The following is a 16,489-nucleotide window of genomic DNA, read 5'->3' as shown; positions in this document are numbered from 1 at the left end:
CTCCTTCCCCCATGCCTCCTGAAGAGTTGGGGGACCCTCTGATGCAGGATGACAGGTGATCCAGGGGCTGAGGGTAAATTGACAAAGACTGTCTCCCTGGCCCCTTCCTCCATTGGGAGCCTTTACTGGATCCTGGTGCCACCATGTATGGAAGGAGCCCTTCCATTCATGCAATGGCCCGCCTAGGTCCAAGCCGCTATTTTTAGACAGCCTTCTAGTTCTAGTTATCTCTTCCAGAGTCCTGCTTACCATTGTCCATTCCTGGCTACAGACAACAAATGCAACACTCTCTGACCAGTGCCTTCCAAGGATATATTAGCTGTGCTGCAGTTTCCCCTAGCATAACGGCTTGAAGAGGGAGGGAAAGAAAGAAAGAAAGAGAAAGATCTTCAAGATAAACAAGTTAGCTGTTGATGGATTCATTTCCACATTCTGCCCCCTCCCCATCTCCCGTGAAATAGTCAGCCTGAGACAGCTAATGAGTCATTTAATGAGATTTACTCTGTTTGGTTGTCACTGTACATAAAATACAGATAGACGAAAGACTGTTGAGGGAATTAATGCCGTTAAAATGCAGTGGGCTTCCACCTCCCTTTAATGTTGAATTGCAATACCTGTTATGATAAGTGGCATTTATGAGTATACATCAAAGGAGATCAGTTCTTTGTTTCTACTGGGGTGTGACATCAGATGATGATGGAATATCTATTGCCTGTAAATGAAAACAGTATATACATATAGATATACATATAGATATATTTTCCACAGTAATTCAAATCAACATGCATTTGTCTAAATCTGCCATTTCCAAACTGTGTTCCTGGGAAACCTGAGGTTCCTTGGGATGTTGTCAGGCATTCTTCAAGCATAAGATTGGTAATGGCAGGGAAACTGTATGAAGGACAGCATGTCTGCCGATATCAACCTTCCTGTGGAATGCTGGAGATGCCTTAGGGCATACCTATATTTCCTGTAGGGTGACAGCCAGGTCCAACAGACCAGTCTGGCACCCCAAATGAATGGAGGTCATGCCCCAGAATCCTCTGCAATATGAAGGAGATACTCAAAGGTTTCCTTAGCAGAACAATCAAAATGGAAAGGGAAACCTAAGGGAAGTTTGAAAACCACTGCTCTACATCTACCCAAGTTAACGGGATTGCTCCTTCCCTGCCACAGTAACATCCCCACGGTAGACGGCCATTTGCCATTTAAGCAGATTGTTTTAGATCCAGCAGAAGGCCGTCCTCCTCGTCTTTGGCCTCCAGTTTGAACACGACCTTTGCAGGAGGAATCACTATAGGTTCTGGTTTGAACACAATCTTTGCAGGAGGAATCACTTTAGCCTCCGGTTTGAACACGATCTTTTCAGGAGTAATCGCTATCTTCTCCTCTGCCTGAGAAGCGCCATTTGTTCCACTGCCTTTGTCTTTCTTCACTTTGGTTATCACTTCAGTGTAGGAAAGCTCTTCAGTGACTGGTTCCGTATCACCATTTTCTCTTGCTGTACCAACACCAGATTCTGGGATGCCTTCTTGATCGTCCGTCACTGCTTGCTGTTTAGCTTTCTTATGCTTCTTGAACGTCTCTTTGGTTGGTGCTGCATTGGATATATTTTTCTTGAACCTTATCCCAGTTTGCCTCAGTCTCTCTCCTGATTGCCTTATTCGTTCTCTCCTCTCCGGCGTTACTATTCTAGTTCGAAGCCTGTCCACCTTCTTGCCAAAGTTTTGCCTCGTTTTCTGAATGTTCTCCCTTGAAAACGCCTTTCTGATATTGTTAATGCGCCTCATGCCTGATTTCTTAAACTGGGATGTTCTGCTTTCTTCTATGAAATACTCCTCATCAGAGGAGAGATCGTCAGGTGGGCAGAAGGCATCTTCTAGGCTTCCCCCTCGTGTCCGGTCTTTGACAACTGATAGAGAAGATGGACACGGAATGTCCTCCTGCAAGTGAAAGCACCGCATGTCATTTTTGTCCCACACTTTTCAAAAAGGGTTCATTGTGTATAGTAGCCTTCCCCATCCTGCTGCTATCCAGATGTGTTGGAGTACAACTCCCAGCATCCCCACCCAGCATCCCCAACACATCTGGAGGCCAGCAGGCTGGGAAAGCCTGGGAGGGGAGAAATAAGGGTGCCTCCAGAAGGCTTCCTCAGCAATTGTAGTGGCCAAACAGGAAGTATGTCATAGAGTAAAAATTCACTAGCAGAGTGACTTTGGATAATCACTGCTATGTCTCCTGTGCTGCCTTTCATGCTGGCTCCTTTTTTCAGGCAGTATCAACTTTGTTTGTTGTTTCTATTACTTCAACACATCTGGAGTAGACCATGGGATCACATGCTTCCTACCACCCCCAACTGCTCATTCTCTCTTAACTTCAATTAATTGTTACCTTGGCTTTGATAATAGCCAGGATTTGAAATCAGCTTTAACTCTTGGTCAAGCAAAACAACCCAATCAGCCTTAAAGACATTTATGGTACCAATGTAACATCTAGCTGTTGGTACAACAGGATGAGAGGGATTCACAAGAAAAGAGGAAGGGGCTGAGGGAGTATATTTCCCATATCCCACTCCTGAGGTTCAATCCAGATTTAATAATACCTAGAGTAGACCCAATGAAATCAATGGGACTTAAGTTAGATTTCAATGGTCGTACTCTACATATGATTAAATCTGGATTCAAGCCCTGATCTATTCAGGGCAGTTAAGCAATCAGATAATATGTCGGTGTCAGCCTTTGTTTTTTCATAACTACATGTTGTGTTAGTTACTGAATCATTGGATTCAGGCTAAAGAATCAAAACCAAGGAATCAGTCTATTAGGTAATTATATCATGTATAGGACAACATGGTTATGGGCAAGTAACAGCATATCAATTCAAGATCATAGGACTAGCTTGGAAGGACAAATTGCATAGGGACTGACAGTACATTGCAGTAAATCCCATGTATTGATTGTGATTTAAATTGTGATTTTTTTTGGTCCAATGCTGAAGTAATTCAAAACCTCCAGTGTAAAATAGGGGTGTTAAGCAGTTGGCTTTTGCACATTCTACAGCCTGGCCTTGTGCAGATGGCATGAAAAGCATCTGAATAAATTAAGTAAATAGGGTGCACTGTGAGCTCGGAGGTAAACAGAGAAGCCTACATGTTCTCTCTGGAGCATGAGAGGGGTGGATGAGATTGCATTCATAAACTCGACTGTCTGCATAATAATTTGTGAGGCTAAAAATCTCATGGTGTCAGCTGTGGCTATATAGGTTTAGCAAAAAATGTAACGATTGATTTCTCAATGTACTTTGACTTCTTCTAAACAGAACTAAGAAGAGGGGTTATGTTACAAATATAATTAAGGGTTCGCACATTATGCAGTCACTCACTTGAGTTGGCTGCTTCCCATATACTCAGCCATGAGACACAACTAATCCTGGCTCTCTGGCGAGTTTGAGACATGTCTTTGCGAACACATACAGTATTTGGCACACTGATATGTTACTTAGGGGTACATTTAAAAAACAACATAGGTATACATCTAAAAATGTGAAAACAAAATAAGCTTTAACCATTGCATAGAATATTAAGGGACAAAGATCTGGCACATGCTTAACGGTGCACATGCAATGACACTGATGAAGAAATAAGTTGCACTGGAATCAGTGGAACCTAGTTCCAAGGGAACATGCCTCTCATTGCAGTGTAAATCTCCCAGTCTCTGTTCCTTTTACATCTGGAGATCTAAGGACACTTTGTATTGTACACAACTGCTCTGTTGTGTACAATCTGCAGCCTCCTCCTGGAGTTCTGGCCAGTGGTTGCAACACTGCTGGGATGATTGACAAGCACTTGACACTTATCAAAAAGACTGAACTTATTCAAAGACTTAGACAAAGACTTAGACAAGATGTTTGTCGGTGTTGACTATTTTATTAATGTATTCTGTCCATATATTTATTAATGAAGACGACTTGTCCACCTTGGTCAGGGTGTCATCCACCTGGCAGCAGCTCTCTGGGATGCCAGTCCGGCTACTGGCACTCCCTTCAACGGGAGATGCCTGGGATTGAACCCGGGTCCTTCTGTATGCAAAGCAGGTGCTCCGCTATGCAGCTGTGGGCCCACCCTACGGTTCTGGCCACAGGCCTGGCCGAAGAGCTATTTATTCTATAGAGAACATTGAGTTCTCCGAAGGAACACAATCCGCTGGGGATGTCTTCTGTTCATGCCCCATCAAAATGAACGGGAGTTTGGAAACGGGCAGAAAGCGTCCCAGTGGATCGTGGCCTTCGTTTTGAGAGTAGATGGCATTTTCCAAACCCGCACTCCAAATACTTGCAAAAAATGTAGCCTATTAGCTTCACTGAATTTTTCAAGAAGTAGACTTCCAGCTAAAGGGTAGCCGTACTGATTGCTGAACTTGTAACTGACATATATAGATTGAAATTCATTTGTTCTGGCTATAAAGGCAAAACTGCATGCTACATGGAGTTTTGTGCAACTTTCCTCTGATTTTTTAAAAATAATAACAACAAGAATAGGTTGAATCCAGCATAGCTCCTCTGCCCATGGAGGAATACTGCTGGTGGAATGGGAAGCCCCTCATGTGTGCTCCAAATTTCCTCTGGAGGGTCCCCCAACCCTACAGAGGAGATTTTGTGGGTGCAGGTGGGGCTGCAGGTGAGAACACAGAAGTCCCATTCTGCCATTGGCATCCTTTCATGGGCAAAGGAATGACGCTGGACCCAACCCAACAACAAGAAGAATAAGCAGCCACAAAGCTGCACAAGAGCGAAAGAAGGGTGAATAGGGAGGGTTCCTTAACATTTTCCCTGCACTATAAGCAAGCCAGCTTTGTAACCCATGGTTTGAAGTTGGCTTGTTTCACATAAACCATAGTTAAGATTAACCACAGTTTGTTAGGTTTGGATGACACAACTAGTTGAGTTATCTAAACCAGAAGTGAATGCTTAGGAGTTCCTCCTGCCAGAGGAAGATGCTTCTTGGAGTTTGCTCTTATCACACTAAATCACAATTTAGTATGCCATCCAAACTCAGCCAGTCCACATGAATGATCTTGTATTCCTCTTTATGCTCAACTACCTGAACTCTTCAATTTTCAATAATTACTGTTCATAACACTACCAATCAGCCAGCATGGATGTTCACATTTCTTGGAGAAACACTATTTTGCCTAGTAATTACCTTTCTTTTACTTCTGGAAAGTTCTGGAAATTTGTTACAGCCCAATGGGCAAGTATGTTTACTTGGAGGTAAGTTTTACTTTGTTCAGTGGACTTGTTTCCAAATAAGAGTGCGGAGACTGAAGCCTTAATCCTCAAGTAATTGATCTTGCCTAGTATCCTTGCATGACATGTCTATAAGCAGACATAATTCTACAGTACAAACACATGTGGGCTATATGGCCAAATGTTTTGAAGAATGACTTTAGTTTACATAAAAACCCTACTTAGTTGCAAAGCAGTATGTACCAGTTGTTAGCGCAACCAGGTAGGAATGCTTGCTTGCTAAGGAAAGTGATTTAAACTGCTCTTTTTTCTTGGTGATTTAAATCATGACTTAAATTGCTTTGATGTAAATCAATCCACCCTGCACAGAACTTTGCATAACGTAACCTTTAACGCCCTTTAACCTTTAAAGCCCTAAACGGCTTAGGGCTTGGCTATCTGTGGGGCTGTCTGTCTTGTGATGTACCTGCCCCATTATTAATATCTGCAGGAGAGGCCCTCTGGAGGACACCATTACCCACAGTGGCCCATTTGTCAGGCATGCATGAAAGGGCTTTCTCCTGTGCTGCTCCCAAACTGTACGCCCTCAAGAACTAGTTAGGCCCCACAAGCCTGGCTTTTAGAAAGGGTGTGAAGATACACCTTTTAAATGTAGCCTTTTAAATTATATCATTGTTTTAATGTTTTATGGTTTTTAATGTTCTTTTTATTATATCAGGGTTTTATTGTTTTAAATCGTTGTTCACTGCCTTGATGGCTTTTTAGAAAACTAGGCAGTATAAAATGATGGTGATAATGGCTGCATTCAGCTTATTAAATCTCTGCTTCATAAGCCTAGGTACACATGAACTTCATGCATCTGCATGCAGCCACATTGCTTCCCCCTTTGCATGTGTGGGAAAACAAGTCAGGAAGCTGCACTTAACCATAACTTCCCATTATGTCCAAACTGGGAAACTATGGTAATGGTTTCCAATCAAGCCAGAATATGAAACTGTGGTTTAAAGTTGGCTTCCAGATCCTGGCTTGTTTGGTAGCCATTAACCATAGTTCCAATTCAACCATAACAGGAAGCTACAGTTAACTGTGGCTCCCTGTCTCAGGGCTGCCCCTCTCATGAGGTGGGGTGGATCCCCTACCTCAAGCAACAGATTGAGGAAGGGCAGCGGATGCTGTGCACTTGCCACCTGGAGTCCCACTGCCACCCTATGCCTCTCAAGGCAAGGCATGGGGTGGTTGGGTGCTCCAGAGAGCCCCGCTGGCCACTCTCCTGTTGTGGCAAATGCTGCAGCAAGAAAGCAGTTGTTAGGGCTCTCTGGCGCCACTGCCACCTCACTCTGAGTAAGGCATACACAGCCACTCCTGACACAGCAAGACAGCATCCAGCGCAGTTCTTTACAGAGCCCGTCCAGCCCAAATGGCTCGCTCTGAGGGCTCCTTTTCCAGAGCAAGGCATTGGTTGGGAGGTGACCCTGGAGATCACTTGTGCTGCCGCAACACAATCTCTACGGTTACCTCCCCACCAGTGCCTCGCTCTGGAAAAGGAGCCCTCGGAGCGAGCTATCAAAAGTGAGGAGGCTGACAGCTGCCGACAGGGTGTTTTGCTTCCTCCGGCAGGAGCGTACGGTGGCTCCCGCTCCCACCCCTGCCCTTGGCGTGTGCTTCCCCCCCCCGCAACTCCCCCTCCCCAGCAGCAGCCGCAGTGGCGATGGGAAGTCTTGCACTGGTCCTTTCCTGGCTTGTTTCTCTGCTCACACCAAGGGAGGCGCAAAGCAGCTGCGTGTGGGCATAAACCCGTGCATAATTCCACTTGATAAGTTGAGATTTGATTGTCCAGATGTGGCCAATCTGTTCTTTTTCACTAAGAAATGCTCTCCTACAAATACAAGCCCCTTTCACACAGCCATAGGTTATGCACACAGAGGTTGCTCAAAGAACTCCCCCACTGCACAGGGGATGGCTGTTTGCTCTATGCCACCCCTGAACAGAGGCTCATTATGACCAAGCAGGCCAAAGGCCTGCAATCCTGAGCATAATATGAAATGTCAGTCACACTGAAGGCCCTGTGATGGTGCAGACAATCAGTCACACAGGCAGGAATACAACTCCAGTTCTTCAACTAAGCTACAGTAGTCAGCCAACTGTCTGAACTAACTTCTGGGGGCGGGGGGGATACTACCCTGGTCAGCTGAACTGGAATCCAAATGCCTCCGTGTTTAGCTAGCTTTCTCCTCATAACCACTAATCCAATGGTCCCCAACCATTTTTTTGGCAAGGATGCTACAACTCAAACCCAAAGAGCTCCATTCGAGTGTGTGCAGTAGTAATACTATGCCACTCTCTCCCCACCACCATCCCATGTGTTGGACTGATTTTGCCTTTTACTGTGCCAGGGGGCGGGCAGGCAGCTGCACAGCCCAGGAGAAGAAGACAGGAATGCAGGCCTGGCTCTAGGCCGTGGCTAGACCCATAGGCCATCCTGTCTAGTAAGCATGCTGCAGATGGGCAGATTGCTGCTTTTGCCCCCTGAACATCAGAAGATCCTGCTCCGCACAGAAGAGACGCATCTAGAATGTAGAGCTACTAACTTTATAACCCAAGTATCCTGCTACTAGCCAGAGAGTAAACAACACTTTATTTTTTGCCTAGTATCCCACAAATAAACATACTAACATAAGAAGAGCCCTGCTGGATCAGACTGAGGGTCCATCTAGCCCAACATTCTGTTCACACAGTGGCCAACCAATAAAGTGTGGGTAGGTGTGCGTGCATGCACACGCATACGTGCATGTATGGAAAAATGACTATGTAGTTTGCAATAAGCTGTGGACTTTAACACTCATGGACTTTAAATAATTTTTATAATGGTAAGCCACACCATCCAGAGGAGGAAGTAATAATGCGGGGTGATAAAGGAAGCCTTTGCCATCATAACCAGGTATGAGCCAAAGTGTAATTACTTTTACACCCTGCCTCTAAGCATATTTACCTGGAAAGAAATCTCATCGATTTCAATGGAACCATAGACATGAGCCAGCCAAAGTTGAGCACTTTTAAGTCTCACCCATTTCAGGGTGAGGACATTGAAGTGAATGTTTTAGGGTGCAGTTCTGTGCACGTTTAGACAGAAAAAAAGTCCTACAACATTCCCCAGCCAGCCATGGACTTTTTCTGTCTAAACATGCACAGGATTTGGGCCTTCCTTCCTTCCTTCCTTTCTTGAAATCATAAATTGCCACCTCCACCTACCAGACACCCAGGAAAATGTACAATAGAAATCATTAAAGCGTCTCATAGAAATAAATGGGGCTACCACTGCTGAGCTTCGGCAGGATTGTGCCCATTGTTCTTTGTCACTTCTGTAGCACTTTTTTCAATGAATGCATAATGCTTTGCTATTCTTGTTTGGAATACATTCCTTCACTATGTATGAAGTAAGAGAGAATGTTCACAAGTATTTTTCATCAGGTGAACATCTCAGAAGTATCTAAACATAAAGTCGTTCACATGAATGAAGTTATTCATGTGTCAGCACATTTTCATGATCTAAACCCAAACGGCAAGTCATAGCAAGGTTTTCTCCTCCGCAGCTGTTATTCTTAGGAAGGAATCTGATGGTCTAATGGCTAGACACCAAGTATTCTCAATGCCTGCTGCCCTTAATTAGAGCAAAGGAGTCTGAATATCTTGCAGGATTTAGAGGTTCTTAAGCATAGCACCACAGTTGCAGGAAATATTTTACAATTTCCCTGCCCCTGCAGTTGAGCACAATACTGGTAATTTGGCACATGGAATATTTGTACGTGCAAAAGAAAACACCTTTATTTAGAAGAAAGCAATTCTTAATAATATAAATTAATTTTAGAACAAGAACATTTCATTCCAATAGAGGCACACACATTTTGCCAAACTTGACTTGAGCAGGACATTTTGAGATATGCACGTTATTCTCAGGATTTCTTTGAGAATTCAATTGCACAAGAACTATAGATTCATGCAAGGGAGAGCTTGCAAATAAACCATTGTGTGGAAGGCGGGTAATAGATCTCAACTTACCATAAGAGTCAGTAATTACTATATGAGGGTTTTTTTAAATGCAATTAATGAAAGCCCTACTTTGTGAAGAGAAATTCTGAGGTTTATATCTGTAGTTAATCCTCAGAAAAAATAACAGGGATGACAGCCACGCATGAAATACTCTGTCATGATGCCCAAGCGCCTGCCTCAGATTGCCTTTCATAGAGGCAACAAATAGTCCTTGCTGATCTACAGTTAATCTTATGCTGGCTGGCTGAGAATCCTCCCGACGCTAATAATAGCCCAAGTACTCTGCTGCTGGTAGATTCATAGTGCAACATGTTCAGTGGCAGAAATCAATTTCTAAAAAAACAAAACCAACAAGATATAACACACTCTGATATTGAGAAGGCTGTTTTTGCCTCCCTGCGGTTTGTTAAACAACAAGGGGAGGTTGTCAGAAAGCACGAAGGATGCAGCAAGCTACTGCGGTTAAGAACAAAACACATGCTTACCTGGTAAATGACAACACGGAACTTGTTTTTCCGCAGCATTTCCTCTTGTTTGGCCTCGACCTTCTGCACATTAGCGCTCTGCTTCTCTACACGGGCCCTCACTTCTTTAACCCGAGCACTAACTTTGCGGGTTTTCTCCAGCAGCTTGTTAACTGTAAACCCGGTGTTGCCATGAGCCTGAGCAAGCTTTAGAACATCAATCTGAATCGTCTTGATGGCATCCTCCATTTCCCTGTGCCTCTCTTCAATGCGTTTCTGACTGGCCTGCACGCTGTCCACAATGGTGGCCACCTTGTCCAGGACTCTGACAATGGTAAATGCCGCATCTTGATCCTCATCGTCATCCGTGACACTTGACAGGCGATTCTGGTGGATCTTATCCGTCTCCAAGGTGGTTGCACGATGATCCATACCGCCCGTCTTTGGATCGGTCTACAGGAGCTGAAATATAAACTCCTCGCGACAGCCGTTCAAACCCCAGCGGGACAATTCTGGCACTAGTGCAAGAAAGTTACTCGACAGCTGGCTTTAGGGGAATGTTCAAAAGCAGGGTCTGAAACTCCACCCCACGAGACTTGTCAAATATTTATACCCATAAAGTAGCCACGCATGATCGTTCAAGTGCTGTTTGCAACCTGAGACCTCTAAAATTAGGAAGCAATGTTGGGGAAGGAACATACTTCAAAGAAGCACATTTCTGAACCAATGAACTTACTTGAGTTGATCCAGGAATAGTTAAGGAACTTACTAATTAAGCCAAAAAACGAACTGGCATGCTGTTAAAACCGACTGTTGCTTTCATTTTAATTAAGCTCTCTTTTTGGGTGCAGGTGGCAGGAGGGAGTGGGGAGTACAATGTTTTCCAATAGACGTCTTGTAATTTAAATGAAGAACTCTGCCACTGCCCTTCAAAACAAGAAGGCTACTCCCTCCAGTAATGAATAAACACGCTCAAAACAATTAAATATCATGGGAAAACATTGTATTGACATAACTTTTCAGTTCAAATATTGAAAGCCTTTTTATTGAACAAATTATTAAATCCTACATGCAGAATTGGAAAGCCTAAAACTACATGTTGAACAGCTGGAACACACCCTAGTTACATTTTAGCTCTGGATCTTCCAAACAACTACTAACATTCTATTAATATAATAACTACAACCAGCAGACTTTTTTTGGATGAGACACGTCCTTAGCTCTTGAAAATATTCTAGACAAGAGCACAAATCTTTTATGGTATTTAATTTTTTTCTTTTTTTGCATTTTAATCACAAAGACTATACAATTGTATCTGTTGATGTGAAAACAGGTATCTACTTTAGAAAACTGTAGTAAGTATGAAAGCAGTTTAAGCAGTGACCAACACAGGCTTAATCCCAGTCATGTGAGTTTGATTATTAAACATAACTCTCTTTTTTAAAACAATACACAAGTCTCCCAAGACCTGTTTCTCCAGGACCTGTTTCTCCTCTGCTCTACTGGGCAATCTTTCAAATTATGAAATGTAAATTATTATTATTATTTTACAATTTAAAAATAAAGTGTCAAATATTTATGAAGATGGTGCTTCAACCCAGTCCGTACATATTGAGCTGGATCCAGACTAAGATTGCAATCCTCTACACACTTACCTGGGAGTAATTCCTATCAAACCCAAGGGAGCTGACTTCTGAGTAGATATATACAGGATTGCACTTTAAGTTAGTTGCATTTAGTTTCCATTAAAATCAATGGGATGATAGTCATGATAAACTTGTCCCATTGATTTCAATGAGAACGAAGCACAACTAACTTAGTCTGGAGTAAACCCATTATAAATATGTTACAACTACACACAAATACACATCTTCACAATTCATGCGATTGGCAGTGTCTAAAAAAGTCAGTTACTAACTTTCAAAAACATTTAAATATCTACGGTATTTAAACACAGTGTCTTCTAGTTCCTTGTAAGAAAAGTATGCTGTAAACATCTTTACCCTTAGGTCATGCCTTGTTTGCTAGGAAACATGATGGGTTCCATTTGTTTGTACTACAACCATTGGTGAAATGTCTCAGCTCTCAAAAATGTTACATTCCATGAGTAAAGCACAAGTCTATTATTATAACCATGTGATACAAGTACAGGAAATAAACTACCGTATCCTCCAAATCATGAAATGAGAAGTTATTAGAGCAGTCCATAGCTGTCAGCTGCTTTCAGGAGTAAAACCAAACAGAGCTACACTAAAAAAAAAAAGTCCAAAAATAAGGCCTCTGAAATAAATATTTCCATTCTTTTAAAAAAAGATAATAAAATTGTACATCACATGGTCAATGTTGGTATAAAAATCACGCTAAACCATTCTGGATGACGTATCTGAAGTAAAGTGGCCTAGATTTTGCTTCTGCCGTCGTCCTCTGTTGTTTTTTGGGCATTTCCTGTTAGCAGAAGCAAAAGAGAGCGTGAGAGAGTGAGGAAAAAATGATTCATTAACTAAATATGTTTTAAAAGACCACTCCATTATTAATTTTCTCCTCTACACAAAAAACCGCACCAAAACATTAAGGGCTACACCATCTATCATTGGCATCTGCTGCAGAAGCTACAGATGTTGCCCCTTTGAGGTTTACACACCAGAGGCGCAACTAAGAACCAGACTCTTTCTCATGCTCCTGTGCTGGCTGAAGCAAGAACACAGAGAGGCATGGTGTTTATAGGGGTACAGGGTGGGCTGCTTCCACCATCACCTTCAGTGGCACGGGAGCTGCCCACATCACTTCGCCACATTGCAAGTCTGAGGTCACAAGGGAGGTAACTGCAGCTGCAGCGCCTTCCCTTGTGAAAATTACTCCAGTGCATGCATGCGTGCTGGCATAGGGAGGTACCACAACAGGAGTTCCTTACATTGACCTCAGGCATCACCAAGCAGAGCAGGAAGGAGACATGCTGCAGCAGCTCCCACATTGCTAAAAGTTTAATAAGAAATGGCCACTAGGCATCTAGCAGCAGCCCTTCAACGGTATTGCTCTTGGCTGCAGCCTAGTATGTCAAGACCACCATTTATTTATTTACATTCATATACCACCTCATCTGCTAAACAGTCATCAAGACAGCGTACAACAATTTAAAACAAGAAAACCCTGCAACAACAAAAACAAGAACATTAAAAACAGTAAAAACTATACTTTTTTAAAGGCTAAATTGAAAAGATACATCTTCACACCCTTTCTAACGGCCAAGAGAGTAGGGGCCAATCATAATTCTTGAGGGACTGCATGGCATAGTTTGGGAACAATACAGGAGAAAGTCCTTTCACCCATGCCCAACAAACAGGCCTCTGTGAGTAATGGTGCCCTCAAAACGGGCTCTCCTGCAGACCTTAATACTTGAGCAGGCTCATAGCAAGACAAGCAGTCTCTTAGATATCCAGGTCCTAAACTGTTTAGGGCTTTAAAGGTTAGGACCAGCACCTGGAACTTTGCTTGGAAAGCAATCCCTGGCCATGACTAGAGCGAGGGTGGATATAAGCTGCACAAATCCACCAGTGCACAGACAGTGAATATGTAGCCTTGAAATTCACACTGTGCTACCAGTTCCTCCCAAGACCTGAGAACTGGAACATTCTGAATGATTCATCAAAGCAACATCACAAGCCATATAAGGAGCTGTTTATACAGAGTCAGGAAAATGGCCATCAGCCTGAGATGGCCCACTGACAAACTCCCCAAGATGATCTCAAAACCAAATTACACTCTTTTGAATTCAGGTACAAAAGGTAGCACAACCGATATGGCAAAATATTCTCCACCATCAAATATGAATGATGCAAGTAGGTTTAAATAGCTAGATTCCCCTGCAATAAAAATCATGGTTCCTTAATCCCAATCACATGAGCAGTTCCAATTTAGCTGAGAAGATACTACAACCTGATTGCATTCTTATGTAGGCTTAAGACCACAACCTTTTTGTTTGCTTTAAATTCATTCATTCATTCATTCTTTATCCCTCCTTTCCTCTATGGAGCTCAGAATGGCATACAGGGGAGGTGTCCTGCTCCTCTTCTTACTACAAACCTGTAAGGTAGGTGAAGTTAAGAAAAATGGCTGGATTCCCACAATCACGGGGGTAAACCTTTGGCTGGTTTGCCAGCTACGGCCTCTCCTGGACAGGGATAGCTGGATTACTGCCATGCGCTCTATGTGGGGCTGCCCTCAAGGCTGCTCCGGAAGCTGGAGCTAGTGTAAAACACAGCCGCTTGGCTGTTGTTGGGAGCTGCCCCTTTTCAGCGTGCAACTCCTTTGGTGAGGGAATTGCACTGGCTGCCTATTCACTACTGGGCCATATTTAAGGTTTTAGTACTAGTATACAAAGCCCTAAACAACTTGGGACCAGGATACCTGAGAGAGCTCCTTCTCCCTTACCAACCTGCCTGGTCACTGAGGTCATCAGAGGGCTTACTCCTGGTGGTTTCTCATGGACCTATGGCACGATTCAAATCCACCCAGAGAAGAGCCTTCAGTGTGGTGGCCCCCTTTCTTTGGAACTCCGTGCCCCAGAGGTCAGGCAGGCATGAACACTGTGTTGTTTCCAGTGCCTTCTTAAAACAGCACTGTTCCAGGAGGCTTTCCTAAATTGACCAGCCATGGTTTCTATTGGCATTCTGTTTTTTTTAAGCATAATTTTAATATGATGTTTTAATCTTTTTATTATTTTACTATTTTATGTTTTATGTTCACTGCTCCAAAATCTGTTTTAGATATGGAGCGGTATACGCTCACTTGAAGCTGAGCAATCAGGATTTGAGCAGAATCTAACACCAAGCATGATTTTACCCTGATTTATGGAGCAGCTGGGGTGTACTTCAGAAGGTTTTCCAAACACACCGCATCTCATTTCTTTATCCACTTTGGCTTTGTGCCCAGAACGCAGTCCATTCACCATTCAATATTAAGGACTGCCACCTCCAACAAAATCCTAAATGACATGGGGGCATGCCCAGCTGTGGCACATCTCTTCTACTAGCTGACATTCTGTTGATTCTGATAATTGGTGAGTCTCTGTCTTGGGCCATTTGTCACATTTGTAGGCCCTGACACATCATACAGACAAATGTGGGGAATACTCCATCCCAGATTGCAAAATTAGCAATGCCAAACATGTGCCAGCCTTCTCGTGATACTCTCTTTTAATTCGGCGAGACTTTTTGCCCTGCGCATGTCCTTAGGGTACAAAGCAGGAAGTTATTTTGAGAGCAGTTACTGTCCTGTTGGATGCCTGACTTGTGGATTTGGTTGTTCTTGGCTTGGAAGGGCCATGCAAACCATATAAGGACGAAACTGATTATGTGGACCCATTTCAGTCTGGTTTCAGGCCAGGGTACAGCACTGAAATGGCCTTGGTTGCTCTGACCGACAACCTACTCTGGGTGAAAGACAGGGGGAGTGTGACCCTGTTGATCTTCCTGGCTCTCTCAGCGGCTTTTGACACCATTGATCATGGTGTCTTACTAGATCAGCCCTGAGGGATGGGAGTTGGGGGCACTGTGCTACAGTGGTTCCGCTCCCACCTGCAGGGCTGATTCCAGAGAGTGGTATTGGGGGATTCCTGCTCTACCCCGTGGCTATTAAGCTGTGGGGTGCCACAGGGTTCTATTCTATCCCCATGCTGTTCAACATCTATATGAAGCTGTTGGGTGAGGTCATTAGGAGTTTTGGGGTGGGGTGTCACCAGTACACTGATGATGCTCAGCTCTATTTCTCCTTGTCGTCAGAGTCGGCTGAGGTGATGAAAGTGCTGGACCAGTGCCTGGAGGCTGTAATGGGCTGGATGAGGACCAATAAACTGAAGCTAAATCCTGACAAGATAGAAGCTCTGTAGATTGGTGGTTCCCAAGTCCGGGAATTTAAGTGACCTGTCCTGGATGGGGTTGCACTCCCCCTGAAGAAGCAGGTGCGTAGCTTGGGAGTACTTCTTGATCCATCCCTGTCACTGGAGCTCCAGGTGGACTTCATGGCCCAGAGTACTTGGGGCCAGCTTCGGCTGATCCACCAGCTGCAGCCTTTCCTGGACAGGGATAACCTAGCCACAGTAGTGCATGTGCTGATAACTTCCCAATTAGACTACTGCAATATACTTTATGTGGGGCTGCCCTTGAAGATGACTCGGAAGTTGCAGTTAGTGCAAAATGCAACAGCTAGACTGCTGACTGGAACATCTTATAAAAATCATATAACACCAGTTTGAAAAGGATTGCACTGGCTGCCAATATGCTTCCGGTCAGAATTCAAGGTTTTGGTGATGACATTTAAAGCCCTAAGTGGCTTGGGACCTTGATATTTGAGGGAGTGCCTCTCCCTATATACACCTGCCCAAGAACTGAGATCTGTTGGAGGGGCCGTCCGCTACATCCCACCAGTGCGAGGCATACACTATGGTGGGGCATGGGAGAGGGCCTTTTCTGCTGTGGCACCCCGGTTGTGGAATGTCCACCCCTTGGAGGCCCAAATTCATAGGCTCACTGAACCAATTCAGTGCTCCAATTTGCATGGTGGAGAAGCCCCCTCCTCACTTCCCAAATGAAGTGACCTCATGTGTGAGTCAGTACTCTGAAGAAGCCTGTATTCATGATGGCATGATTTGCATGATTCTTCCCCATTCCCCAAAAGACATGATACATTCAAGTTCCTATGAGGAATTCCAGCCACATATTAGTGTGCAAGTAGGCCAT

At 43.9% G+C, this 16,489-nt stretch overlaps 2 protein-coding genes across 3 annotated transcripts in view; both read right to left on the bottom strand.

Annotated features, from left to right (window-relative positions):
- Positions 1 to 1,208: 1,208 nt before the first annotated feature.
- CAVIN4 (caveolae associated protein 4) lies at positions 1,209 to 10,187 on the bottom strand. 2 transcript variants are annotated; one of them, XM_084848153.1, is made up of 3 exons: positions 9,777 to 10,187; positions 1,338 to 1,943; positions 1,209 to 1,259 (listed from the first exon to the last, which is right to left on the bottom strand). In XM_084848153.1, the coding sequence occupies exons 1-3, from the start codon at positions 10,185 to 10,187 to the stop codon at positions 1,209 to 1,211; spliced, it is 1,068 nt and encodes a 355-aa protein (XP_084704279.1). The 2 variants fall into 2 exon arrangements, with proteins under 2 accessions (XP_084704279.1, XP_084704278.1); XM_084848152.1 differs by having other exon boundaries at positions 1,209 to 1,943.
- A 588-nt stretch (positions 10,188 to 10,775) lies between these two features.
- Positions 10,776 to 16,489, bottom strand: part of TMEFF1 (transmembrane protein with EGF like and two follistatin like domains 1) — a 112,823-nt gene continuing 107,109 nt past the window's right edge. The window contains exon 10 of the mRNA XM_084848150.1: positions 10,776 to 12,200. Coding sequence (XP_084704276.1) covers positions 12,116 to 12,200 — 85 coding nt within the window. The 3' untranslated portion in view covers positions 10,776 to 12,115. The remainder of the gene's footprint in view (positions 12,201 to 16,489) is intronic.

The sequence above is a fragment of the Heloderma suspectum genome, chromosome 4 (genome assembly GCF_057233095.1).
Source record: "Heloderma suspectum isolate Gila_16-S chromosome 4, 16-S_ref, whole genome shotgun sequence".
Classification (NCBI taxonomy): Eukaryota; Metazoa; Chordata; class Lepidosauria; order Squamata; family Helodermatidae; genus Heloderma; species Heloderma suspectum.
The sequence above is the reverse complement of the archived record's forward strand: the minus strand, read 5'-3'. Positions and strand labels throughout refer to the sequence as shown.